The following is a 26,065-nucleotide window of genomic DNA, read 5'->3' as shown; positions in this document are numbered from 1 at the left end:
TATATGGCCTAGCTGCTGGTCTACATATGAATTTTCAGACGTCTAAGCTATTGCCATTGCATTCTAAAGACTGGCATAGTCTTTTATGGCTTCAGGAAATAGTCCTGCCTACTCAGTTAGTTCGCCATCTTGGTTATCCTTTGGGATGGATGATTACTCGTCGCCGACAAATTGACTAGGTCCTTGCAAAATTGAAGAAAAAGCTTGAACACTGGAAATGAGTAACTTGGCTGTTGCATGTTCAACTCCGGACAGTCTAATCTATTTTGATGGCATACATTCGATTCTACCTGCTTTTGATCATGTTTGGTAGGGGAGATCTTACATACTTTATGTCAGCCATTATGGAAACTTTTTGGCGTTCCAAACTGGCCGAAAAAGTTTAAGATTCCTCTATCCCAGAGTGCCCTGGGGCTGAGTCGAATGCATAGAAATCAGTGACTTGTCTTTGCGCTCGGTCTACCTCGGTACCCTGTGGTGCGGTGGTCCCACCCTCTTACTCTCTTATATGTCATAGTAGTATCTCCATGTGTCGCCGCATCTACATCAGGTAGAGCCTAATACAGACCTGGTCCTGGAAGTGGATCAGTCATGAGAGTGGGCCGAAGCCGTACTCCTCCTAAAAAAGGCAGTGGTAGCACCCTCGGATCTAATAGTAGGTTGGGCAGACACAGAGAAAGTGCTCCTCTATCTTGACCGCCCCCATCGTGCACAACCTGCAAGTCCGCTGCTCTCTGGGTATGCGTGCAGCTCTCCCTGTCTCGATCCTCAGCTGCTGATGGGACGAGACCCGCATCTGTCCGATGGCAATCCTCAGTGCCTGTGAGACTCCTCTGTCCTCGAGATATTGAGATCTTATGATGAGCCCATCTTCCGATACTCTCAGAAAGTGATCATAGTAGAGCTGGGTCTTGGTGGGGAACTCCTGGTCCCCCCCCCCCAAGTGAGAGAGAGAGAAAGAAAGAAAGAAAGAAAGTTTATTAAAGTCTTCGGAAGACCGATGGGTCTATGAGACTGTGAAAAACCTGATACAATGAGCTGTGGTAGTGGAGCTACTAAACGAGCATCCACACCAATGCGGAATGCAAAAAAATGCAAAATGGTAGTACTAAGTCCTAAGTACAACATAGTCATATCCCGACTATATATATATCAATCTCAGCATCATCGTCGGCATCATCATAACCATCATCATCATCATCATCGTCGTCGTCAGCAACAGGGCATCAGGATGGATGAGGCTGTGGAAGTGGAGACATGAGGTTAGCAATAGAACGCTGTTGCCCCCTCAAGGGTGCAGTCTTGGAACGTCTCCTTGTCGTAGCTCTGCGTGTAACCAAGGCCACTGTGACCCCCGTCGGTCGAGCTCCGACCCTAAACAAGGAGGGGATGTCACCAAGTGTGATCTGTGAGTCAACCCTCTGTCTGAGCTGTCGGGTCACAGGCTCCGGGTCACGGTCATGTTGAGGAAGAGATGGGTGCCTGACAGGGACCTGTAAGGAGTCGTCCATCTCGTACTACTGCCCACTTTCCCTCCTTGTGGGCCTGATCCCGCTGCTGCAACCGAAAGCGCCTCTCCTCAACCTGTAGTGGAGTGAGACCCTCATCCATGGAGATCGCTGGCTGGTCTCGTAAGGCTGACCTACGACGTAAAGCCGAAAGTCGTGCCTAGGCATCATGGAACCGTATGATAAGGGGCTGCTCTTGGTTGGGGTTTCTCCCTACCCGCCATGCTTTCTCAATCCTGTGCTCAGTTGCCCCTAGAGTAGTGGCCACGAAGGCCATCGCATCTGCCATCGCCTCGAGGGGGTCTATGTGATCTAGCTGAAAGAACTCCGTGATAGAGCTCTGAGAGGTATCAGTCGAGGGAGAAGGCTGCTCCTATCTCCGTGCTCGAGTATCCTATCGCGGTGTCTAAGCATCTCATGAATGAAACCAGCCAAGCATCATTGGTCTGGGTAGGAGAGGACATGGACCAACATCCCATAACTATTTCTGAAGAGGCAGTAGAAACGCCCTCGGATCTCATAGTAAATAGGACACCTGAAGATGAAGTGCTCCTCTGTCTCAACCTCCTGCATGTCACACAATGTGCATATGCGCCTCTCCCTGGGTAACCGCTCTGCTCGGCCCCTCTCGATACGAAGTCTGTGTGAAGAGACCCGAAACTGCCGAAGGGAGATCCTCAACGAGTGAGGTAGGTGAATCTGCGTGTATCTTGGTGGATCAATGAAACCCTCCGCTGTGATATGTAGGAAGTGATCTCTGTAGAAGCTCAGCTTCACTGGAAGATCACTCGGGCCCAACCAAGTCCGGAATGTGTGTAGCTGTAGCAGATCCTCACGGATAACCTGGTTGACCTCGTGTGATAGGAGGGGAGAGAAAGGAGCATCCATGCTGTACTGGAAAGGAGGCAGTCTGTCCATGTGGAGCCCTAGTCCTGCAAACCATCTCTCTGTGCGTGCATACCAACACCTCTGATCTCCCCCTGTTACAAGTGCAATAGAAGAGGACAGTGCTAGCCATGGTATCTTGCTACGCCCGGATGTGTAATCCCCATACTCCCTGACTCGGTACAGATATGTAATGACCTGAAGTGCAGCATCTAGCTGTAATGGTGGTGACCCAAACTCCGCCCGAATGATGTGGTGAGGGACAAATGGCTTACCACGGATCATCCGTGATAACATGAGAACCTGTAGCCGCTCCACCCTGGCCCACTCTGTATCCGACAAATCTGGCCCCCAACATGGGCTGCCATACATCCGTGCAGGGCGGACCAAGGAGTCAAAAAGCAACCCTTTGGTCTGTGAGAGAGAGAGAGAGAGAGAGAGAGAGAGAGAGAGATTAACTTCGTACGTGGTGTCTTTGAGTTCTTGAGGGACTTGAAACTTTTCCAGTCTTTCCCACTGTCACGGGGGCGTGAAATTCTAGGTACCTTAATGTACTACAAGACCGTGACAACTTTGGTTTTAAAAGTCCAAGCGTGGGCTTAATAATGTGTAATTAAACGCGGCATGGTGCCTAGCACATAAGCGTAATTAATCCCTAGGCCCAAAGGCATTCCAAGGAAATAAAAGAGTGGTTGTTGGGAAATGATGATGTGGCATTTTTAATGGGCCCCCTAGAGGGCCATGTACCTTCAGTGGCCCCCCTAGAGTTCCAGGTGGCTCTAGTGCCTTCTACATGCTCCTTTGCCATTCCTGGACCTTCCTGGGCCTTCTAAACTTCACATGTGGTTTTCTCTCTCATCTTCTTCCTTTGTTGAGATTTTGGACTGGTTTTTCAGCCTCCTCCAGGTGAATTCCGTTTTTCTTCATAACTCCTCACCCGTTTGGATTCCTCGACTTCCGTTTGGCCCGATGGCTTCCCCTCTGCCTCCCCTTCGTAGTGATATGCTTTTCCCTCCGTGCGTTTGGTAGAACGGGCAGAGCTGAGCACTTCTTTTGCTGGTCGAATTTGCAAAAGTGGCTTTTTCTGGACCTTTTTTCTTCTACCGCCTCCTGGGCCTCTCCTCTTGCAAAGCTACAGCTTTCTGTTGAATTTCGAGTGGTCCGACGCGCTGGTTGACTGGTTTTTCTCAGTTTTGGAGGACTTTCCGGCGATGAAACTTCTCCAAAACCTTCTCAATGCATTCCTCTCTGAAGCACGCTTCTTTTGAGCCCAAGAACTCCCACTTCTTCGCGACAGAAGTGCTTCTTTTCGCATTTTTCAGTGGAATTCTTGCTGGTCGGCTCTTGTAAATGCTCTTTCTTCATGCCTTTGCACTCCTCTTTGGCTGAGAATGCAATTGGGCATTGGCTACTATGTCCTCTTGGCGATTGAGGACTTGGTTCGAGTTTTCAGGGCTTGGTGAGTTGTGAATTTGCTACTGCAATTTGTTTTTGCCATAAGCTATTGGTTGGCCTTGTGTGCCGCCTCTTTCTTGGCTCGCAGGTGCCCAGGCAGAGCTACATGAGTCATTCTTTGGTTGGGTACTTTGCTGATTTTATTTTGGGGCTTTGAAAAGCTTTGTGAATGCCATCTGGAAACCACTCAAAGAGAGTGCAGCTGGGGTGCAGTGTGATTGCATCTGGACAGCCAATGGAATTGCACTCGGAAAAGAGAATGCCTTTGGGTTGAGCCTATGGGTTAAGTGCACTTATGTGATGGTGTTCTATGCTTGAAAGCCTTGCGAAGGCTTAGTGAATTGGGGCTGCGTGCTCAGTTGCAGGGAAGGTCTCCCAGATGCAACTTGTAATCATTTCACTGTGAAATATAAAGAAATACCGAAAGGGGCGCCACAGTGTTTGGGGCCAATCAGGTGCACTTGTCTATGTTTGTTGAGCAGGGGCATTCTAGCCTCCATCCCTTTTTCAGTGGTTTTGTTTGTGAACAAATGGGTAAATGCCAAATGGTGATCATGCAATGGTTAATGGTTGTGATATATGCTTTGTGAGCTGTAAATAAGTGCTGAAGTGATTAAAGGTTTAGTTCCACTGCCCTCTGAGTGATTAGAGGCCGGTTTCATTCAGTTGCAGGGAAGGTCTCCCAGATACAACTTGTAATCATTTCACTGTGAAATATAAAGAAATACCGAAAGGGGTGCCACGGTGTTTGGGGCCAATCGGGTGCACTTGTCTATGTCTGTTGAGCAGGGGCATTCTAGCCTCCATCCCTTTTTCAGTGGTTTTGTTTGTGAACAAATGGGTAAATGCCAAATGGTGATCATGCAATGGTTAATGGTTGTGATATATGCTTTGTGAGCTGTAAATAAGTGCTGAAGTGATTAAAGGTTTAGTTCCACTGCCCTCTGAGTGATTAGAGGCCGGTTTCACCCACGGCTTCTTATGTGCTATTTTATTGAAGGCTTTTTTGAAATCCACAAAACAACAGTAGACAGCCTCTTTCTTATGCATGGCTCCCTTCGTTGCAGCCCTTATTGCAACCAAATGAGCTACGGTCGAGTGTTTGGGACGAAACCCTGCTTGGGATGGTGCTTTGACTCCTTGTTCCTCCACCCTTTTGCTAATTTTTTGCTCAAGGATAATGCCATATAGCTTTGCCATTCGCTCACCATGATTGTCCAAGAATTATTTTCCATCTTGCTATCTCCCCCCTTGTGGATCAATACAATCTTGCTAAGCTGCCATTCTAAGAGGAACCCTACCTTGAGCCATATGAGAGAGAGAGAGAGAGAGAGAGAGAGAGAGAGCGAGTCCTTAAAAGTCTTCAAAAGACCAAAAAGGGTCTATGAGAAATTGATACATTGAACTAATGAGTGGAGCCACTAAACGGGCATCAACACCCAAGACAACACAAAAATCCATAACCAAAAACCATGATCCATAACCCTGCCCATAACAATGTCGGTACATAGAAGAGGCGAACTCTTTGAGTGGAAGCCAACAAGAGTATCAGCCCTAGGCAGGGGGTGTCGATGTGTGAGGCTGCAAAAACCCTGTGATAGGGTGCTGGCAGCTGTCGGCGTGGGTAGCTCACTGAACTCTCATGGCTGTAGCCCTGTGACGGAACTAGTGCCATAGTCACTTTGGTGGGTCGGGCATTGGGTAGAGAGAGAGAGAGAGAGAGAGAAAGAAAGAAAGAAAGGAAGAAAGAAAGATATATTAATGTCCACTGGGAGGCCTCGTGGGCCTATGGGACAAAGTGCACAGAAAAGCGAACTCATACAAGCCTCAGTGGGCTGAAGCAAAGGGTACGCTAGGACCCTTGCTGAGTACTTATTGAGTACTAGTCTATGCTAACAGAATCATAATCATAATTATAATCATATCTAGCAATCTATCCAGGCGCTGGGACGAAACCGAAGCCTGGTACAGTGATGGCTCTTTGGTGGGCTGCAAAATGTCTCGTATCTGCATCTGTCGAGCTGTCTCGCGCTGCTGCGGTGGGGGGCGCGGTCTCCTCGCTCTCTGGACTCTCTGGGCTATGTCTAGAGTAACCCCTCGTCTCTGTCGGTCTCCCTTGAGGAAAGCTGTGATAGGTCGGACCTCAATAGAGTGTACTCTGGGGGCTCTATGTCGCACATGTGGCCTCTGCCCCTCTCTCGGTGGTATTGTGCCGGTTGCTCATCCAAACTGCTCTCATATCGGCTAGCTCCTCTTCCTCCACTCCACTGTGTCTAGGGGCTGACTCAAATGTATAGAAGTCTATGACGTGCCGCTGTGCCCGATCACCCTTTATGTCCTGTAGTGGTCTGACCATCCCCTGCTACTCTCTGATCTATCGTAAAAGTGTCTCCCTGTGTCGCCGCATCTCCATCAGATAAAGCCAGATACAGACCTAGTCATGGAAATGGATCAGTTGTGACAAAGGACCGAAGCCACTCCCCTCTAGGTAGAGACAGTGGTAGCGTCCCGGAATCTCATAGTAGGCTTGGCAAACACAAAGAAAATGCTCCTATGTCTCAACTGCCCCCAGCATACATAGCGTGCAAACCCACTGCTCTCTAGGTATACACGCTGCTCTCCCTACCTCAATCCTCAGCTGATGGGATGAAACCCGCATCTGACCAATGGCAATTCTCAGTGCATGAGATACTCCTCTATCCTCAAGATACTGAGGTTTGATAACGAACCCCTCCTCTAATACTCTCAGGAAGTGGTCGCGATAAAACTGGGTCTTGGTGGGAAGCTCCTGGTCCCCCCCCCCCCCCAGTCCGGGATTTGTGAAGCTGGAGGAGGTCTAACCGTATGATACGGTTGATCTCATCTCGTGGGATCGACTCAAGAGGTGCATCCATGCTGTACTGAAAGGGGGGAAGCCTGTCCATCTGGATACCGTGCCTGGCAAGCCATGGAGATATGCGTGCATACCATGTGTTTGCCCCGCTCTCTGCGAGTCGTCTGGATGACTCTAGGACCAACCTTGGAAGTCTCCAATGGAGTAGGTCTCAGACTCTGTGGATGAAAGTCACTGTCTGAAAGTTGGCATCAACTTGGAGAGGTGTCATGGCGAACTCTGCCTGTACTATCTCATGTGGAACTGAGGGCTTACATCGGATCATCCTAGATCCCATTGTCACCTGTAGCCACTTGAAGCTCCTCCAGTCTGTCCTCGGAAGATCGCACCGCCAGAAAGGTGCTGCATACATGAGAGTCGGCCGTACTAGTGTGTCGAAAAGACAGCCCTTCGTCGGTGGATCTTGGAAGTGCGCCTGGAAACACTGCCACTCTAGTCTAGCCAAAGCACTACGCCCTCATGTGAGTCGTGCTTGGGCTGCTTGTTTCATCGTGAAGATGGGTCCTGTGAAGACTACTCCCAAATATGTGTATGACTGCACTATCTCCACTGGTTCACCACGATAGGTGAAAGTAAGTCGGTTAGTCACTGCTCGTGAGGTGTTGAAGATCATGACCTTAGTTTTCCCAAGGTTGACCGTCAGAGATCTCTCTCTGCAAAACACCTCTAATGCCTCCAGATCTCTTTGCAACCCCTCCACTGAAGAGGATATAAGGACTATATCATCGGCATATAACAATATCTGTATGAGGAGATCCCCTAATAATGAGCCCTCGCCACCTAGGCGATCTATGAAAGATGCGATCTCATCAATGTAGAGTCCAAAGAGAGTCGTTGAGAGAGGGCAGCCCTGCTTCACCCCAATGGTGCTCTCAACCCAATCCGATAGACCGCGTGGGGCACGGACCCTATCTCTGATTGACTCATATAAGCTCATCACACCCCAAATCAACATCTATGGGATCTGCATCCCCTGTAGTCTCCTGATCATGCAGGATCGTGGAACAGTGTCGAAGGCTTTTCGAAAGTCTACGAAGCATGTGTAGACTCTCTGATGTCTGGACCTCGCCTCCTCAATGATAGCCCTCAGAGTGAAGATGTGGTCTAGAGTAGAGTGTTGCGTCCTGAATCATGCATGCCCTAGTGCTTGTTGCCCTCGTGCCTCTGTATGACTGCTGATCTCTCTCTCTAGTACCGATCCATAGATCTTGGCTAGTGTGTGGCCAATCATGAGGGTGCGATAGTTCCCGGTGTCCATGAGGTCTCCTGCTTTGTGTATCAGTACGATAGTAGTGGTGCTCCATGCTGGTGGGAAGCCGTGACAAACTGCAAGGTTAAACATATGTGCAAGGATCGGTGCTAGGACCTCCTGCCCATGTGCGAAGTGCTATGTCCGAAGGCCTTCGTGATCCTGTGCTTTCCCGTTGTGGAGTCGGCGAAGTGCAGCCCGCACATTCTGCGTAGTGAATAGATGACAGGTAGTGGGCCTGGGCATAGAGGACATGTCTGCCGGTGTCTGCCTTGGGACATCATATAAGGAGCATGCATAAGTGTACCACACGCCCGGATCCGTGATGGGGATGGGTGGCTTCCCATCCGAGAGGAATCCCCACCATGTGGTTGGGTCTCCTCCGCGAAATGATCTGATCATCTCATCCATCCTGTGTGAGGAAGGCTCGTCTCTTGCGGCGTGTCAACCGCTGAAAGATCCTGTGTGCCTCATGTGACATCAACTGACCCAAGGCACGCTCCCGTGTGAGGTGGGCTCACATCTCTCTACATTCATCATCAAACCAAGGGTTTTGAGGTATCTTCCCATCTCGTACCCATGAAGATCAGGTCGTAGGAAAGGATCTGGTGGCAGCATCCTGTATCACTATGACAAGGGTGGCTAAGGCGTGGGCGAGGTCTAAATCAGCCTCCACTAAGGCCGGAAGAGCTCTGGCTAAGTGACACACATACACTGGATCAAGGGCACGGTCAAAGTGGGTCTGGGTCCGTCGGGTAGTGGTAGGAACTCTCCTTGTGCCTTGTGTAGTAGCAAGAACATCGAAGGCCAGATATGAGTGGTCGACTCCAAGTGGGGGGGGGCCATGGTGAGGTCATGTATCCGTGTGACAAAAGCCAATGGGCCCAATAGAGAAGTGCACCCATTGTATTTAGATCAATAGGGTTAATGTATCACTCCTTCATTGCAAAGTAACATGAATGGGCTAGGGCATATATGGGCATAAATTTTGATCCAGGCATTCTTCTTGCCTTTTACACTATTTGACCTGGCAGTTTTGAAATTTTGTTCTTTTTTATTGAATCCCTCTTTGAAAGGCCTTGAATACTAAATTTTCACAGGCATTTTTACCACATTATAATTGATTTTTCTCTTAAAGAATGTGTTGATGTTTCCCCTGAAGCAGGAAATTCTATCGTTTGCAAAGCCTTTATGGTACAGTGAACACACAAATGGCTGTGGCAGAGCAGCTGACACGTCGTCTTGCAATGCAAATGGAAACCTTACAGATATCTGCATTGTCAAGAGATGATATGAATGGCCTTGTCAGTATGTCTGCATCAAAGTTACAGAACATGGATCTAGAGGAGCAGCGTCTCATGAAGCCTTCAAATATTTTGAGTAGGTCAAAAGCAACCTCACGTGAATCGGGTGATTTTTCACCATTAAGGACAACAACAAACTATTCTATGCATACACCAGCAAAGCCAGATGCTATGGTTGGAACAAATCTGGGCTTACAAGACAGCACTCGCAGAAGAAGGGACTCTTTGGACAGAGTATGGCATACATTATCTTTTGTTTTTTCATAGAGATTGCACGTTTCCGTTTGTGAATATTAGGCCAACCCTAAAGGCAACCAATTTTGAAATTTCATAAAGGAACATTAGGCTAATATGCATCTTACTTGTTTGTCTTCAAAGGTTGTTTGCTTTATGTCCAATTGTTGAATTTCCTCAGAAAAAGTTTACACTTTGCCAATTAATCATGATAATGTGTATAGTTTTACAAGTAGAGGTGAGTTAAATCACTCTATTATTAGACATGCATATGGGATATTGGGCATGTGTAAATGCAGATATGGATTAAAACTACTTGATTGCAATGCAAGTAGATGTCCTCGTGGGCTTGTAGCCAATTGTCTTGGCAGAGTTAAATGTATATGTGTGCAGCAATAGTTTCAGGAGGCAGTATGAGGTCTTTCGATATGTTTGTCTATTTTAATCTATTTTAGAGCCAAAAGATCCACTCTTCATAAACTTTCAAGTATGATGCTACAGGCTCAAGTATATGCTGACACGGCATATTCAACATGGATGCATAGACATAGGCATGCCATTGAAAATACACATGAAACACGTGTACTCTCTGAGTTTCTGAGTTTTCAGGTTTTTTTTTAGAGATCAGCCTCTCAGCAAGGGCCTTAGCGCGCCCTTTGCTTCAGCCCATGGCGGCTTGTATGAGTTATTCTGCTTGTTGTACTTTGTCTCATAGGCCCGTGAGGCCTCCCGAAGACGTTAATGCGACTCTCTCTCTCTCTCTCTCTCTCTCTCTCTCTCTCTCCCCCTTTTCCCTCTCTTGCAGTTGCACACATCGATCATGATGGTCTAGAAGACTATTTTTTTTGTCATATGGTAGGTTCATATGGTTTTACAACACTGCTACAAGAGCTGTATCCAAACTCAATCCCTTTGTTAGTGACAGGGCAAGGTGGAAGTGGGGGAGAGGATGCACAGATAGAGAGCAGACCAAGCAAATGATTGAGTGTACTCTAGATTAGTTGAAATGTATAAATATATAAACCAATCCTTGAGGGCTAGGGTCAGGACTTCCAACCATTGTGCTATTATAGCAGTATATAGCTTAACACATCATTCACCTATGCACATGATGTTGAGGTTGCACTCTCAACACCTTCCCTCAAGATGATTATGGAAATGAAGGAGTGACCATTATTGCTTTATCTTCACACTTGATGGAAATGTCCTTCCTTTGTGTCAATTATCAGTGTTTCTGAAAAAACTATTTTCCAAGTGATTTGTGAGATAATTACAATGGTATCTCTGTTATCCCAATGCTGTAGTGTGATGCCACCAAGTAGTACGCTTTCCTTGATGTAATGCTCTCTGAGATCAATGTGTTTCACAGTTGAATGATAGCATGGATTCTTTTCTAGTGCTTATGCTAATCAATTATCACAATAGACACAAGCCTAGCCTCAGATGTGAAGCTGCAGCTCCTCCCCGTTGTGCTCCCTCCCTTCTTGCTGCCTCCGCCCACCCCGTAGCTGCCTGTCTATGCTAGCCCTGGCCTCTCCCCGACCTGTCTTCCCCTGACCTTGCTGTTCTTTAACCCCCACAGGCAGCTTTCTGCTTCACACTGCTGTTTTCTCCCTTCTGCCATACCCGCAGCCTGCTAAACCAGTTGCCCCAGCTCCTTCTCCCCTCACAGCTGTCGTGCAGCCACCCGCAGCTGTTCTCCTCAGTTGCAGCTGCATTTCAACCTCCTGCAGCTGTTTCTGCTCCTCTCGGGCCTGCCTATCTATGCGCTCTCTCAGCCCCTATTATCTCATCCTCACTGCCTACTCTCTCCTTCTCAGTCCCTACTCTTCCATCTCAGCCCTCCCACCCTCTCTGCCCTCTCACTCCTTCTCATTCCCTCCCTCTACCCTTTTCAGTCCCTCTTAGCCTTCCAGTCCTCTCTCCTTTCAGCCTCTCCCTTTAACAGCTTCAAGCAATGGATGGAAATTTCAAGTGTGTGAATCGGCCTTCCATCCTCGATTGATGAATGGCTGCACATTTAGTCAACCTCAACCAATTCCACCGGCCATGAGAACGTGTACCTTTTCAAAAAATGAGTTGCTGCAGTTGCAAAGATGTGGAGTTTGAGAGCTGCACCAGCCTCTTCGCACATATTCATGGGTCCCACCCTTCCAAATCACGACCTAGGAACTGGATACTTGTGGCCTACCTTCGGACCTCACCCTTCACCTTCTTGATATTCAACTATTGGGACGAGGTTTCTTTCAGGTGGCCTTTGACTTGCTTGGCGCCATGAGCATGGTACTTAAGGCTAGCCCCTTAGCGCTTAGCTCCAGGAAGATCTTCGGATCTCACCCTTCACCTTCTTGATATTCGACTATTGGGACGAGGTTTCTTTCAGGAGGCCTTTAACATTGCCTGGCGCCACGAGCATAGTGCTTAAGGCTAGCTCCGTAGCACTTGGTTCCAGGAAGATCTTCTTCCTTTAGATTCAAACCGCTATAGGAGGACAAGCATATGAGTTCAATTTTCATTAGATTTCTAGGTTTGCCTTAGGTGTACCATCGACTCCTAGCTAGGATTGGAGCTATATATAGGCTGGTCACTGAGATCACCTTGGTTTACCCTCTTCCATAGTAGAGGCGATCAGATTGGATGAGGTTTTTAGAGTTAGGGTCATTGTTTTGGACCCTAATATTTTTTGTGACCACATTATGTTGCAGTGTCTTGATTACTCATGTTTTAGGTAGAGATTTGAGATCGCGAGAAGGCATGATTAATGCTGGATATGCAGGACCTTTGGGCATTTTGCTAGAGATTGCCTAAAGAAGAAGAGAAGGCCCAAGAAATCTTCTGGTGCGGCCCTTGACAGAAAGTTCCTTTGGCATTGCCTACCATCCGGTACTCACTACACATCCTGCGCTTGCCACCCCGTGTTGGGCTGTAGTTAGAGTTAGCGCGCCTCCACCACCTACCCAGCCTTCTCTTGCATTTTACCCCACTCCAATCGGGGCTAGGCAAATTTTAGTGTAACATGCGGAGACTTGTTGTGCAGAAAAATAGATGAATATAAAAGGCAAACTCAAGCATTGAGAGACACGAGAGATTTGCCTAACTATAGTACACTGCTTTATTTATACATGGTTGCTGCCCCTCAGTCGGGTGACAACACCTCAGGCCACACTCATATGTTGGCTTCTGAAACACAGGCATGGTCTGATTTTTAGCTTTAGTTGCACCTGGTTGATCTCTGGAAGGAATTACAGCCCATGCTTCCGGGCTATACCTTTCAGCATAATGCTCAATCTTCTTATCGGGCACGCTTGGACAAATGGTATCAGATTGATCCACAGCATTGTGATGCCTTTACTTGTCAAATTTAGGTTGATCATGTTTTCACATATTCGGATCATGCTCCTCTTTGGTTGAGGCTTTCCTTACATGAATTTCCCACTGATAGATTGCCTTGCCGAAGGCTTTTGCTGATTAATAATAGTTATCTGGAGCATGCTGACTTTAAAGCCTTGGTCTCTGATGCTATTCAGCCTCTCTCTCGTCAGATACACATTGGTTTGGATTATGCCTGGCAGGGTTTTGTTGCTCGGATGCAAGCAGTTATTCGAGATTATGGCAAATCCTATATGCAAGCCACAAGGGAGACTGTAGCACATGCCAAATTTACTTGCCAGAGTTTGACTGAGCTTGCTCATCTTCGTCCTTTGTCTTCAGAGGAAAGCATGCTCTTATGTCAGGCTCAATTCTCTCTTCAATCTTGTGGCAGATGGAAATCCTGTGGCAGATGGAAATCTTCAGGATGGGATGGTCTCACTGTTGAATTTTTTCTTGCATTCTGGGATCTTCTTAAATTCACCTTGCTGCAAATGGTAAATACAGCATGGCAAAATCAGCAGATGCCTGTGTCATGGAAAAAGGGTCTTCTCAAGCTGATTCCAAAAAAGCAGCTATGTGATTCACTTGGTGATTGGAGGCCAATCATGCTCATGCCAGTCATTTACAAGATCATTGCCAAAATGGTGGATTAAAGGTTCTTTGCATGATGGGTTGCATCCCTCCCAATATGGCTTTGGTCCACGTCGCCATATCACAGATAACATTGCCAATGCTTATATTGGGATTGAATATGCCAAATACACGCAGCAAGATGTTCTACTCTTGCAGGTAGATATTGCAAAAGCCTTTGACACAGTTCAATGGGATTTCATCTCGCAAACTATGCGAGCTTTGGGGTTTGGACCAAAAATGCAGCAGGTTATTTACTGGCTTTACAGAGATAGCAATGCGGCTTGCATTCTTTCTGGTGATATCTCTGATGAGCGGACTCTTCGTTGTTCGGTCTGCCAGGGATGCCCTCTCAGTGCTTTACTGTATGCCATTGCTACTCATCCTATGCTGCAATATATTGATCATCTTGTGGCTACAGGATCACTTCATGGCTTGGAATTGGATGCTAATCGCAGCATGGTTGCTCAAGCTTATGCTGATGATTCTTTCTTTACCCCGAAGAATACGCCCCATGATCTTGGTGCCTTGATGCAGGCCCTCTCTGTTTATGGTTTGGCAGCTGGTCTTCATGTTAATTTACAGAAGTCTAAGCTGCTCCCTTTGCATTCCAAAGACTGGCATAGTCTATTATGGCCCGGGGATATAATTCCACCCACTCAGTTTGTTCGTCATCTTGGTTACCCTTTGGGGTGGGAACTCACTCGCCGACAACAAACTGATTGGGTTTTGGCTAAAAAAAGCTTGAGTATTGGAAACTGGCAACCTGGCCTTTGCCCATTTGTCTTTAAATAGTGCAGTCCATCCTTGTGGCATATATTCAATTTTACTTGCCATTGATCATGTTCACTAAGGCAGATCTTACATCTTTCATGTCTGTCTTTATGGAAATCTTCTGGCGATCCAAACATGGCAGAAAATGTCTCAGACTGCTTTTGATGCATCACATTTGCTCTCCCAAGATGCATGGTGGATTGAACATCACGGATATTCATGTGCATATTCTTGCGCACAGGGGAAAAATGTTGCTGCAATTTCTGCAAGGTGATCAGCCTTGGGCTCTTATGATTTGGACTCTGGTCACTCATATGAGTATTTCTGCGTTTGGTCATTGGCAACTTGATCACTGGGATTTCTTTTTTGGCTGCACTGATGGCACTTTGCCTGGCTTTCCTTTTGTCTCCCGCTTGCTTCTTGACTGGAAGCATGTTCTTTCTCATCTGGAATGGAATGGACGGCAATCTTTGCTTGGGAATTCTTTGAGAGCTGAAAGCATTCACAGGTCGAAAGTCTTTCAGCCTCCCTTGGCTTTATAGGAACCTCGACGTTCCTACTTTGTCTCGTTTAAAGGCATCACCTCGGTTGCTGATGTTATAGATGATGCTTGTATGGTGATGAGCCCTTGATGTAGCAAGGCGATCCTGAATCCAAACATCTGTAGGCCGTTTCTTCTCTCCTCTCTGAAGGGCTGCCAGTTGCTGACGAATTACCACCTCTCACGTAAGAATCTCACATCTCCTAGTGCGAGAAACTGAGTGATAAAAGTCACTATCATAAACTCCAACTAGAAAGTCACCTCAAGGGAGAATTCAAGAGATTGATGCAACCTTACCCTTGCATTGGGTTGATAGAGATGACCTCACTATCGCTCTACTTGGCTTGGTGCCTTTACGAGATCAAGTATCCTACTTTAGGTCATAGGAGTACGATATTTAGACGGGGATGCCTTGGTCTTTGATATTTAGATTGGGGGATGCCTTGGTCAGAGGTCTTTGATATTCAGATTGGGGGCTAATCGGGCAAGTCTATAGATGGGCACATCTTTGTGGATGTTTCTTTTCAGCATGTCAGGGTTTTAGGTCCTCCATCATGTGGAGGAGTGTCTTTTGGCTTCAGGATGATATCTAGACCCTAACCAAGATTGCCTTTTCCTTGGGTTCATGGAGGATTTGGCTCAGTGGAGGTGTCCCCAAAAAGTATTTACTGTGGGACCTTGGAGAGTCCCTTATACATGGCCTTTGGGTCAATGACTTGGTTCTCTCTTTCGGGGCCTCAGGCATGATTCTCTATTTTGGAGCCTTAGGCATGACTCTTCTTGGGCTTTTTCGGTTCGACGACATCTAGTTGAGTCATACTCCCTGGATGTGTTCCCGGCTCTCCCTATGGACCTGTACATGCCTCAGTGGATACTTCCTGGCAAATTCTGGCGAGCATTTCAGCGTTGCACATTTGAAGAGCAAGATGTGCAACGGCTTTGGATGGCTCTCGAATCCACCCTTCACACACATTGGCCAATATGGATAGATACTATACACATCTTGACGGCCATTTGGGCTAGCGTGCAGGGGTCTCTCCAAGCAGCTTCTATCACGAGGATTGTTATTCTCAGGGAGTGGAGTGGCTCCCCATTTTTCTCAGAGTCCTCCATAGGTTGAGATGGTACTTTCAATCTCAACCTTGGGTTTTTTCTAGCTCTGTTGGATGAGCACGTCATTTACCCTATTAGGAGGTTTGGTTTTCATGCTTTGCATGATGTATCTCTACCATTTGTACGATTGGATATATTCTATTCTTACAAAGGTATATGTATCTCTATCATGAGCTCCACTCTTGGTCTTTCCTTCATACTTGAAAGAAATCTTTTGCGATGAGGGGACCAAGATAAGAATCAAATTTTAAAGATACATGGGTTGAGAGGGTGAGAATCCTCATTTCCATGTGCAAAGTTTTTCCCCGTCCCACTACTTCCACATTGACAGATGGAAGCCCTATGCTGAACCTTGGGCCATGATTCCCTCGAGTCGAAGTCGAGTCTTCCACCAAAGACAATGTCAAAGTAAACTACTAATGCAAGCCATCAACATTTTGTGGCATGTCCAAGAGAACGTCCAGCCTCTTGGTGGCACAGAGTTAAATGAGGAGAGGGAAAGCCTCCAAGCAACATGTGCAGTCCTACAGAATGAAAGGGCAAGCTGGCAGCTGGAAAGAGCGAGGGTGATCGAAGAATGGGCACAAGTGATTCTTCAGGCCGAGAACAAGAAGTCAAGGCGCAGAAGGAAGAAATGAAAATGATGAGACATGTGAACAAGAGAAGAAAGCACAGGGCAGAAGATGTAAATGATGAATCTGGACCAAGTCAAAAGGGAAAACGTTGACCTTAAGGCTTGTATCCAGGTCCTAGAAGCCCAAGTCAACATTGCCTCAGACAAGGTACTAGCAAGAGCCAAGCTAAGGCTAGGTCTCACATGAGGCATCAACAATCTTCAAAAGCATTCGTCAAGAAATGAGACAAATTGCAGGTGGAGGTGGAGGTGGAGGAGCTCTTGCAAAGCCCTCTGGTCAGAAGCCGAAGAAAGATGATGACTCGGAATCAGGAACAGAAGGGCGTCCACTGCAATGACTACAGCAACCTCAATGGTCAAGGCCACCCCCACCGAGAGAACATCTAGAAGCACTAGTCACAATCAAGGGGGGCAAAAAGATCAAACGCAGGCAACCAGACCAGCACAAGAGCTGCTCCTCGAGCAGCAGCGAATCCAAGAGCTAAGGGCGCAAGAACAAAGCTAAGAGATTGACCTTATGAAGGTCAGCCCGAGGAATTTGTCAAAGAAGGGCCATAGATGTCTCTTGTTGCACCGCAAACCCAACAACAAACCTTGGTAGTTCTTGAGATGCAAAATGAATATCCATGCATAATACGTGTAAAACCCGAAACAATCACATGGGAATGCAATCAAAACATTTTTGGGATAGATTGGATGTACACACAGCAACTCATTACTCACAATAGAATATAGAGTAAGACAGACAAGATTGCATGAATATTATGATAATGGTTGAATGAATATTATGATAATGACTATGCAGGTGATTATGCTAGCTGAGCATTTACACAAGCGTATCCATTTTCTTTGGACAAGAAGATGTTTCTAATAAGCAATGACTAGTTTCTCTATTATCAACAGAAGTAGAATATTGAGCCCAAACCAGTAGGCCATGTGAAGCTATATGATGGAGAACATTGCTAACTACGAGTGGTGGTCAGCATGCTGATTCGTTCATTTGGTGGTGCTTTCGTGATTTGCTTTCATTCTGGGTGTTGCGTGGTGAATTGCTGTTTGCAAACTATCAAATGGAGTGTGCGTTCGATGGAAAGAGCACGCTGAGGTGGGTGCAACGAATTGATGAATGCAAGGCAAGTAAACAAGACATTCACTCAAGACGAAGTGGAAAGAGAGAGGTGTGCTCAAGGCAATGGAATGGTTGAAAGCTGCTTTGTATTACTTAAAAAATATATGTGCAGAGGTAGTACAACCGGCTCACTGGCCGAACACCACACACCCATAGTAGTTAAAACAAGAATTGGATGACCCTATCTCTCTCATCAATCCCTATATACAACTCCCTCAACAGGGCATGGCAGATACCACTCGCCAACATTTACATTTGGCCGCACCTACCCATCACCAGGGTAGGTGCCGTTAAGGCCAGCACTAAAATCGTTCTAACAAGGTGGCTTATGGTGCTTGGCTCAACAGGTTCCAAGAACAGCACTATACATGTTTGGTCCACACAATGACCTGAGTGAATGGATGGTTCCTCGTTTCACCCGGACCGTCTCTTTGTTGTGCACTTATTTGTTGGTGCCCTTCATTGGTCTGCTTCGGCTTCATCCCTTTGTTCGGCTTCGGTTTCATCTCCTATTGAAGCCCTTCATTTAGGGGGGGTCAACATTACGTCCAACTATCGTTCTAGCAAGATTAGATGTCGCATTGTGCACCTTGTACCTTCTCTTGGTGTTCACATTCCATTGGGCATTGATGGCTTGCAGCACTTGTGAAGGAGTCATAGATCTGGGCAGCCTCTACTTCGGAAACGTAGTGCATCTTGTAGTACTAGTCTTTCGTTATCTTGAAGTACAATATTAATTTTTTGTTCGGTGTGCAGACTTGGAATATGTCCATCAACGTGGTCCGGTGATTTGCTGCCACCTCCCGAATCTTCTAAGGCTTCGTGATGTGCAACCGGATTGCCCTTTGCCATGCCTGCTCAGTGTTCAATGGGATGCTTAGAGAGTTGGGGAAGCCAACTCCTGTGTCTGCACTTTGGAGTGCCACGTTTGATTAGTTTCTAAGCGGAAGTGCATGAGACAAAGATGTTATCAATCTCTACAAATAGGCTTTCCTTGGGCTTTGTGATGAAGTTTCATTGCTGCATGTTACTATCACGTCTTTCCCTTCAACTTTGTGCATGTATATTGTCATCAAGATAACCATTTAAATGCACTCTGCACATCTAATTGATACTTTTTCTATCTGCTGATTGTTACTGAGTGATACCAAAATTATGATTGAATCCATATATGCCATTTGACACGACTATACTTATTTTCCCCTTATTCAGAAGCTAGCATGGGCTGGTAATATATTGTAACTGCATGAATGTTGGAGCAACCATGATGATATATTGAAAAGGCAAATCCAAGAAACTTTGCAGACTCGAGAAAAGTTCACATGAATTGAAGCAATTGCCTAGAAGTTATTGGGCTTGAATAACAACTTGATATCCTTTGGACTTACCTTTAATCAGCCATTATGAGACCAAGTGTGAGGTATATGATTAGAAGAAACTCCTCTAAGTGCAAAACTAGAAGTGTCTAGCACACCTCCAGAGGTCTAATACCAAAAACTGAAAACTTAAACTGAATGTGGATGCATAAATACACTCTGAATATATATGCATGCCTCCTAGAGGGAAGCCTAATGTGTATCGCACATGAGTGATCGAAGGTTTGTGTGGGCCTGAATGGGGTCTCAATCGGAATCCCCGTGTCCATGGAACATGCAGAGACTTGCTGTCGTTGTCCCGAGTTGTGCTACCTCGGGGTGAACCAGAGGGTGGCATAGGTAGCGTCACATTGTGATGCTGCAACAGGGTGCAGTGCCTTGAATGGTACATGACCTAAGTTGAACCTCTTTCCAATCGTATGTCCCAGGAAGGTGTGCTCAAGGTCCCATTTCCTACAGCTTCCATTAAAAATGCTTTAGATGCGGTTGTCTTAAGTTTTCCAAAATAAATCCTTTGGGGAAACAGTTTCTAAAATAAAACACTTTATAAGCATTTCTCTTAAAACTATAATATATTAATAAACTCTATATACAAGCATATAGAAAACAGGTTCTATAGTACAATTCACATGCCGGTGTTCATGTGGCAGACATTAGAATTTAAATTCTAAATAGAAGTAAGTTCTGGGGAAGGTTCTTACTCATATTTGGTATGATTGTCTTTTCTACTATGTTCATGTCAGTACCATGACAAGTCTTGAGCCCTATAAAGTTTGTTCCAATGCATTACCCTTCTTTCCATTTTAATTGGGAGTTTTGTTTAGACTCTAATCTAGAAGGGGCAAGAGCCCTACGTTCTGCAACTCCTTGTATCCGAAATGCACACATGTTGGACTGCCAGGCTATCTCGAATCTTCTTCATTATATCACGTGTTTGCCAAGGCTCACATCATTTTAGAAATGTATTTGTTTTTTTTAAAAACTTCAGATCAGTGCAGGCTAGCCCATGTTCTAAGGAAGGCAGGACAAAGTCCTAGCCTTGTTTGCCTTTTCAACAGAATGTTTAAGCTTTCCAGGTGTTTCTGACATTTGAATAGGGTTATGCTATTGGTTACACTAGAAATGTTCACTATGTTTGTACATCTGGGTCAGGTGATTCACCCAAGTTCGTTGTTTTTGGTCCCTTGCATTTGTGGTGGTGTAATGCTCTTGAATGAACTGGTTTTTGTAGTCTCTCATGTGAGTATCATTTTTATTGTAATTTGCAATTACACTGAAGATAAAAAATGAATGTAATGTCACTTGCAGCTATGGGTTGATGCTGGGGCTGCAAAAACTACTGTGAAAAGGGCTGCTCCAGTTAGGCATTTGGAAGCAATATTCACTTCACCCGGTGTTGAAAATAATCTCTCACAATTAAGACATCCATCAGGATTGAATGCAACTCAATCCAATACCCCATCTTCTCAAGTCTCTTTTGCCAAGGCAAAGATTTCTTTTTCTAGCGTGCCAACTGCAGGTGCTGACAAAACTCCTGTACAATCAGGGATCAGTGTCACTATTGGGCATCCAGGTAAGTTATGGGACAATCAGCTTGTGTCATAGGGTTCGTTGGGTTCTCAGGGGTGTTTCTTTGATAATGAGCCCTATTAATGCATTGAGATGACTTGTTTATGTTTTCATTCCACCAATCCATTGTAAGTTATTTTGGGGTTGGATGAGCATTGGTTAATGGGAAAAATGTTTGTCTGCATTTTGACCTATCTCCTGTTAATGGCTACACAGGATCTTTCAGTAGAGAACCTGCTTCAATTGATTTATCAAAAGTATCATATGGGAGCATGTTGCCTAAAGAGACTCAGTACATGACTATGGCTCCTGAATCAGTATTGAGTTCATCCACAGCAGTCAGCTTTTCTTCCCAACCTAAAAGATCAGTGGCGAATTCTAGTACCTCGATCAGCAGTGTGGCTTCCTTGGCTTCTAAGGATGATGCAGTGGTCAATGCAAAGGTACAGGCGTCAGCAACCATGGACTCTTTGTTCAACTCTGCCGCTCTCTATAAGGGTTCATTGACCACACGGCCTCAGTCTTGGGGGTTCTCAACATCTCAACCTGGAATGGTAGGAGCTGGGTTGATAGCGGAGGAAGATGCTGGAATGGTTGCCCCAAGCTTTCACTCTTCCGTAGTCCAGTTGCAAGGTGCAAGTACAATGGCAAAGAAGGGTGATTTACCAAAAACAGAGAGCAGCAATATGGACAACAAGCCACACATACAGCTAAACCCAAGAACAACTGACAAAATACAAGAAAGCGCTAGTAAAGAATCTTCTCTTTCTTCAAAAGTTGGTCCCCAGTCAAGCAGAACCTTTTCCAGTGCTTTTCAGGGAAGCACTCCTGCTGCCCTGCCAACTGAGAAGCCTAGCTTTGGACCAGCGATCAGTGCACCAGCAGAAGCAGCTATCAGTCTAGTGGTCGCTTCATCCTCAGCTGAAATTGATCATGCTACAGCTGTTTCTAGTATCCCAGCTACAGGCACCTCTTCAAGGCTGCCAGTGTTGCCTTCTTTTAAACCTGATAGTGCAATGTTGAATTCTTCTAGCATGCCAGCCACGTTTACAACTGCGGCCACAACTCCAAGCTCAACACAGTTTCCGTCTGTTGGATCTGCAGGTGCATTGTCCAGTGCATCTGGCGCACCACGTACAATTCAACCTCTAGGCAACTCTTCAAGCACATCAGTGTCCATTGGATCTGCCAGTGCTGTGGTTAGTTCTTCCAGTCCAAAGTTAACAGGTGCCATGGATCAGGCAATCTTATCAGAGTCTGCAGCTTCAACTTTCAATTCTGGGAGCTCTACACCCTCCTCTTCATTTACCTTTGGGCAATCTTCTGCACCCTCAACTGTCAAAGCTGCAAGTTTCTTTGGTGAGAGCATAACATCAGCTCCTCAGCAGGTTTTTCCATCAGCTGCCAGTGCATCTGCTCCTTTGGCTTTCTCGTTTCATGGACCCCCTACCACCAGTGATGAAGAGGAAATGGAAGAGGAGACGAGTACCCAAATTGACTCAGGCTTTGGTGGCTTTGCCACTTTTGGTCTTGGCTCTTCTGCACAATCTGCAGGGTCCCAGAAACCTAATCCGTTTGGAGGTTCTCCATTTGGAAGCCAGTCTAGTCCTGCCACCACGTTATCTGTTCCATCTGGGCAGCTCTTTAAGCCTGCTGCATTCAATCTTCCAACACAACAGTCACCTCCACCGCAGGGTAGTGGAAATGCTTTTGGAAGTGTTTTCTCGTCTGGGACTGGTGCTAACTTTGGTACTGGGAATAGTGGATTCGGTATCCCAGCACAGTCAGCTGTACCTGCATTTGGGCAACTAGCCCAACCTGGGCATGGGCAGCAGGCTTTAGGCAGTGCCCTTGGTACTTTTGGACAAACAAGGCAGATTGGAGCTCCCTTTGGGGCAGCCGCCAGCCCTAGTGCAGGTTTTGGCTTTGTAACAGGTGGTGGTTTTGCAAACGCTGCAACAGGTGGTGGTTTTGCAAATGCTGCAACAGGTGGTGGCTTTGCAGGTGCTGCCTTTGCGAGTGCGGCCACAGGTAACCAGACATCTGGGCTTCAGTTGAAAAAATGATCTTGAGAGTGGATAAAACACTGCACGGTTGTAACTTTTTCTGTGATTTTCCTGTTGGAGGAAAGAAAAATATGGGGAGCTAGCATAAGTTCATCCACCTGTCAACACATCTGATCTTTTCATTTTATTGCATGATTTCTGTACTTTCCTAGTAGTGCATGCTTAGAATTGTATTGAAACATCTCATGTTTTTTCAGGTGGAGGCTTTGCAGGGTTCAGTTCCTCTGGTGGTTTTGCTGGGACCAGTGGAGGGTTCCAGTCTCCTAGTGGTAATCAAGGATTTGGGCCACTTAGTGGTGCAGCTACTGGGTTTGGAGGGAATGTAAACTCAAGTATCTTCACTCAGATGCGGAAATAAGCTTATTCTTGAGATCTGTTTTCATCGCTAGTGCCTTGACAGGAATTCTCCTTGAGATTTGCTGAATCTATGCAGCTTTTGGCATCACATCTTAGGACAACTGAAAGCCCTCTACTTTTTGGACAAGTCGAAAAGTCTGTGCTTGGAAATGAGTGCAGTTCTAGATTCTTAGGGTTACAGTACACAACGAGGGAAAATATGTAATGTCAATCTTCGAAAGGATTGATGACTCCTTTAGACTATGTGCTGCATCAAAGGTCTCGTTGAGAGGATCTGCTATAGCAAAATTTTTTATGAAATATGGACGTATATTGTATTCTAAGCTGTGTCAAATATTTGTAATGGTAGATGTATATTCTGTTTAAATCCTGCAATGGATTGCATAGTTTGCATCTAAATTTTATTCTCTGACCATATCAAATTTCCTTTTCATTATGGTCGCTCGATTTGCTTTACTGCCATCATTATTAAAAAACTTGGCCAGAACATACTTAGCTGGCTAGTCTTTGCTCATTAATATAATTGCTGACCGTGTTCTAGGAGTTCATCCTGGTACATAGCTTCAGCTTGGCTAAGGCTATCTAGTTCATTGTCTAATTTGTAAGCGGTGAAGTTCTTTATGTTCCTGTTCAGAGTATTGCTTATCGTTGCGTATAACAAACTTTTCTTGCTCGTTCAAGAAAAATCCATTTCTTGAGCCAAGGCTCATGCCAGCAGGTAGCTGAAGGTGCTTACATTTAAGGGGATATTGGCTGCTGAGGGGTGGCTGGGCCATTGATACTTGGATTGGGCCTATCTCAGTTTATCCCTCACCATCGAGGTCATATAGGGAGATACGTGGCCCAATTCTCCACCACATAGTCCAATTTTTAGTGAATATTGTTGCGCACATGTTGCAGACATAGGTTGCACCTTGCACTAAGTAAAACTTGTATTCTCTTGTTTTTTGGCAAAACACCAATTTGGGGTCCAAATCTTCCCGCATGCTTGAATACCGAAGGAATATTAATCACACCTTCGCTTGTGAGTCTTATTCCCCAAATGTTCAGAGTCTTAAGTGGTCCCTGCAAAGTTCTATTTTTGGAATACTGTATTATCTCCATCATTTACTATTTTCACTAGGATCTAAGGGTAATGTAAATTGCGAAGTCAAGGATATATCTTGAGCCCTTTGGACTGTCAAAGTCAATAAATTGTAGTGTGATACTCCTTTGAAGGTCTCCAATATCTTTGTTAACGTTTGCAACCTCCCTGATCAAGTTTGAACCATTTTAATGGTAAAATTTGAAAATTAATATGCAACTTTGTGTTTTTTAGCAAATGTAAAACACATGGTGTAGACGGGTCATTTGTCAACTTCACAAGTGGAAGCTGTGTTTCTATGAACATAATTAGAAGTTTTTTAGGAATGTCAGTTTTGAATTATTTTGTACCATGAAGAAACAGAAGTGCTATCTAGAATTAAGCACATCATATGTTCGAGGTACTCAATGCTTTAACATGGTATCAAAGCCATAGTAGCTTAGAATTATCTGCAAAGTGCTCTAGGTCTGATTGTGCATCTTGTCCACACGCTGTGGAGTGTTGAAGCTTGCTTTAGCACCATCCTTTTTGCAATTCCTTTTTGCTCCTGCGAGCTAATCTGGATTTTTCCAAGGTGTAAAACTTTGGCCTCGTCTTCTTTTAGAGAGTTGAGCTTGATTTTCTTAGCACTCTGTGAAAGGTCACCTGACATGACATTGATTTGCGACACACCATTAAGTAGAGATGTCTGAAAGTATTCAGGTTGTGCTTTTATTTAGTCACAACCCAGGACTAGAAATCCATATAGGCAGAGAGTGTCTACAAGAGAGGAAATGCTTGGCAAGAGTGCCACATCAGCAAGACAGTGCAACGTAGCACATAGCATGGTATCTGCACAATGCATCAAAGGCAAAACCAAGAATAAACCATCGTGCATCAAGGAGCATGAAGTGCACATCAAAGAAGCTACCAAAGAGCCGAGCATCAAGCCAGAGAGTAAAGACCAAGTGCTAAGAAGCACACCACAAGATGAAAGAGACAAAGAGCTAGGGCAAGGACATAAACAAAGCAAAAAGAAGAGTGAAGTGAGCACTAGCAGTCTTCATGAGTGAAGAGAAGAACCCCAAAGACCCACTTCTGTAAAGCAAGAAGCAATCAACAAGCCTTACTACCTTAGCCCATGATTTAAAACGTCACCATATGAGTAGACCTAGTTTTCTTTAATCAAGCACCTCAAGGATTCGATTTAAATTGAGTGGCTCTTAGACTTTGACTCAATTGAGTGGTTCTTATAATGACTCCATTGAGTGGTCCTTGTAATTTGAGATGATTTCAATCACTAGGATTTTGAGGTGATTTTGATCAAGATATATAAATTACCATATGATTTAGATGTAAGTTTAGTCAAGACATAAAATATCATATGATTTAATCAAATGCTTTTGAGAGAGGATCTTATTCAAGCTAAATAACAATACTGTAACTATAGTTGTAGATGATTTTAATAAATCCATATAACTATAGTTGGGGGTGATTTTAATCAAGGTATATATATCCATACTATATGATTGAATCAAATTATTGGAAGTAATTTTAATCAAGCAATATAACCTTACTATATGCTTTAATCAAATGTTTGAGATGTTATTTATATACATGATATTTTTTATGTTATCACAGCTTGCATAAAGCCATATGGGAAGAATGATTTGGCATGCCACGATGCTGACTTTCATATCTCATGTTATCCATGCATGTGCATGCAGCACACCCTAATAAAGTGGCACATCAATTTTAAGGACATGTGAGGGATGAGGTGGCATGTAGGACCTTGATGTGGCACCAAGCAAGATGATGCCATGTCCCTCATGATGTGTTGCCTTATATGTTGTGGCAAGTTGAGATGGCAAAGTAGGACCTTGCATGGGATGATGTGGTTGGATGCACTTTGA

At 45.3% G+C, this 26,065-nt stretch overlaps 1 protein-coding gene across 5 annotated transcripts in view; it reads left to right on the top strand.

Annotated features, from left to right (window-relative positions):
* The window catches only part of LNO1 (Nuclear pore complex protein), a 171,740-nt gene extending 148,309 nt beyond the window's left edge, over nucleotides 1-23,431 (top strand). For all 5 annotated transcript variants that reach the window (XM_087384480.1, XM_087384478.1, XM_087384481.1 and 2 more), the window contains 4 exons: nucleotides 9,156-9,528; nucleotides 20,406-20,670; nucleotides 20,883-22,697; nucleotides 22,930-23,431. In XM_087384480.1, coding sequence (XP_087240606.1) covers nucleotides 9,156-9,528; nucleotides 20,406-20,670; nucleotides 20,883-22,697; nucleotides 22,930-23,090 — 2,614 coding nt within the window. In that variant the 3' untranslated portion in view covers nucleotides 23,091-23,431. The remainder of the gene's footprint in view (nucleotides 1-9,155; nucleotides 9,529-20,405; nucleotides 20,671-20,882; nucleotides 22,698-22,929) is intronic.
* Nucleotides 23,432-26,065: the final 2,634 nt, after the last annotated feature.

The sequence above is a fragment of the Dipteris shenzhenensis genome, chromosome 14, assembly GCF_047967505.1.
Source record: "Dipteris shenzhenensis isolate YYH24624 ecotype China chromosome 14, Dip_SZ_1.0, whole genome shotgun sequence".
In the NCBI taxonomy this organism is placed as follows: domain Eukaryota; kingdom Viridiplantae; phylum Streptophyta; class Polypodiopsida; order Gleicheniales; family Dipteridaceae; genus Dipteris; species Dipteris shenzhenensis.
This window is presented reverse-complemented; position numbering and strand designations above follow the sequence as displayed.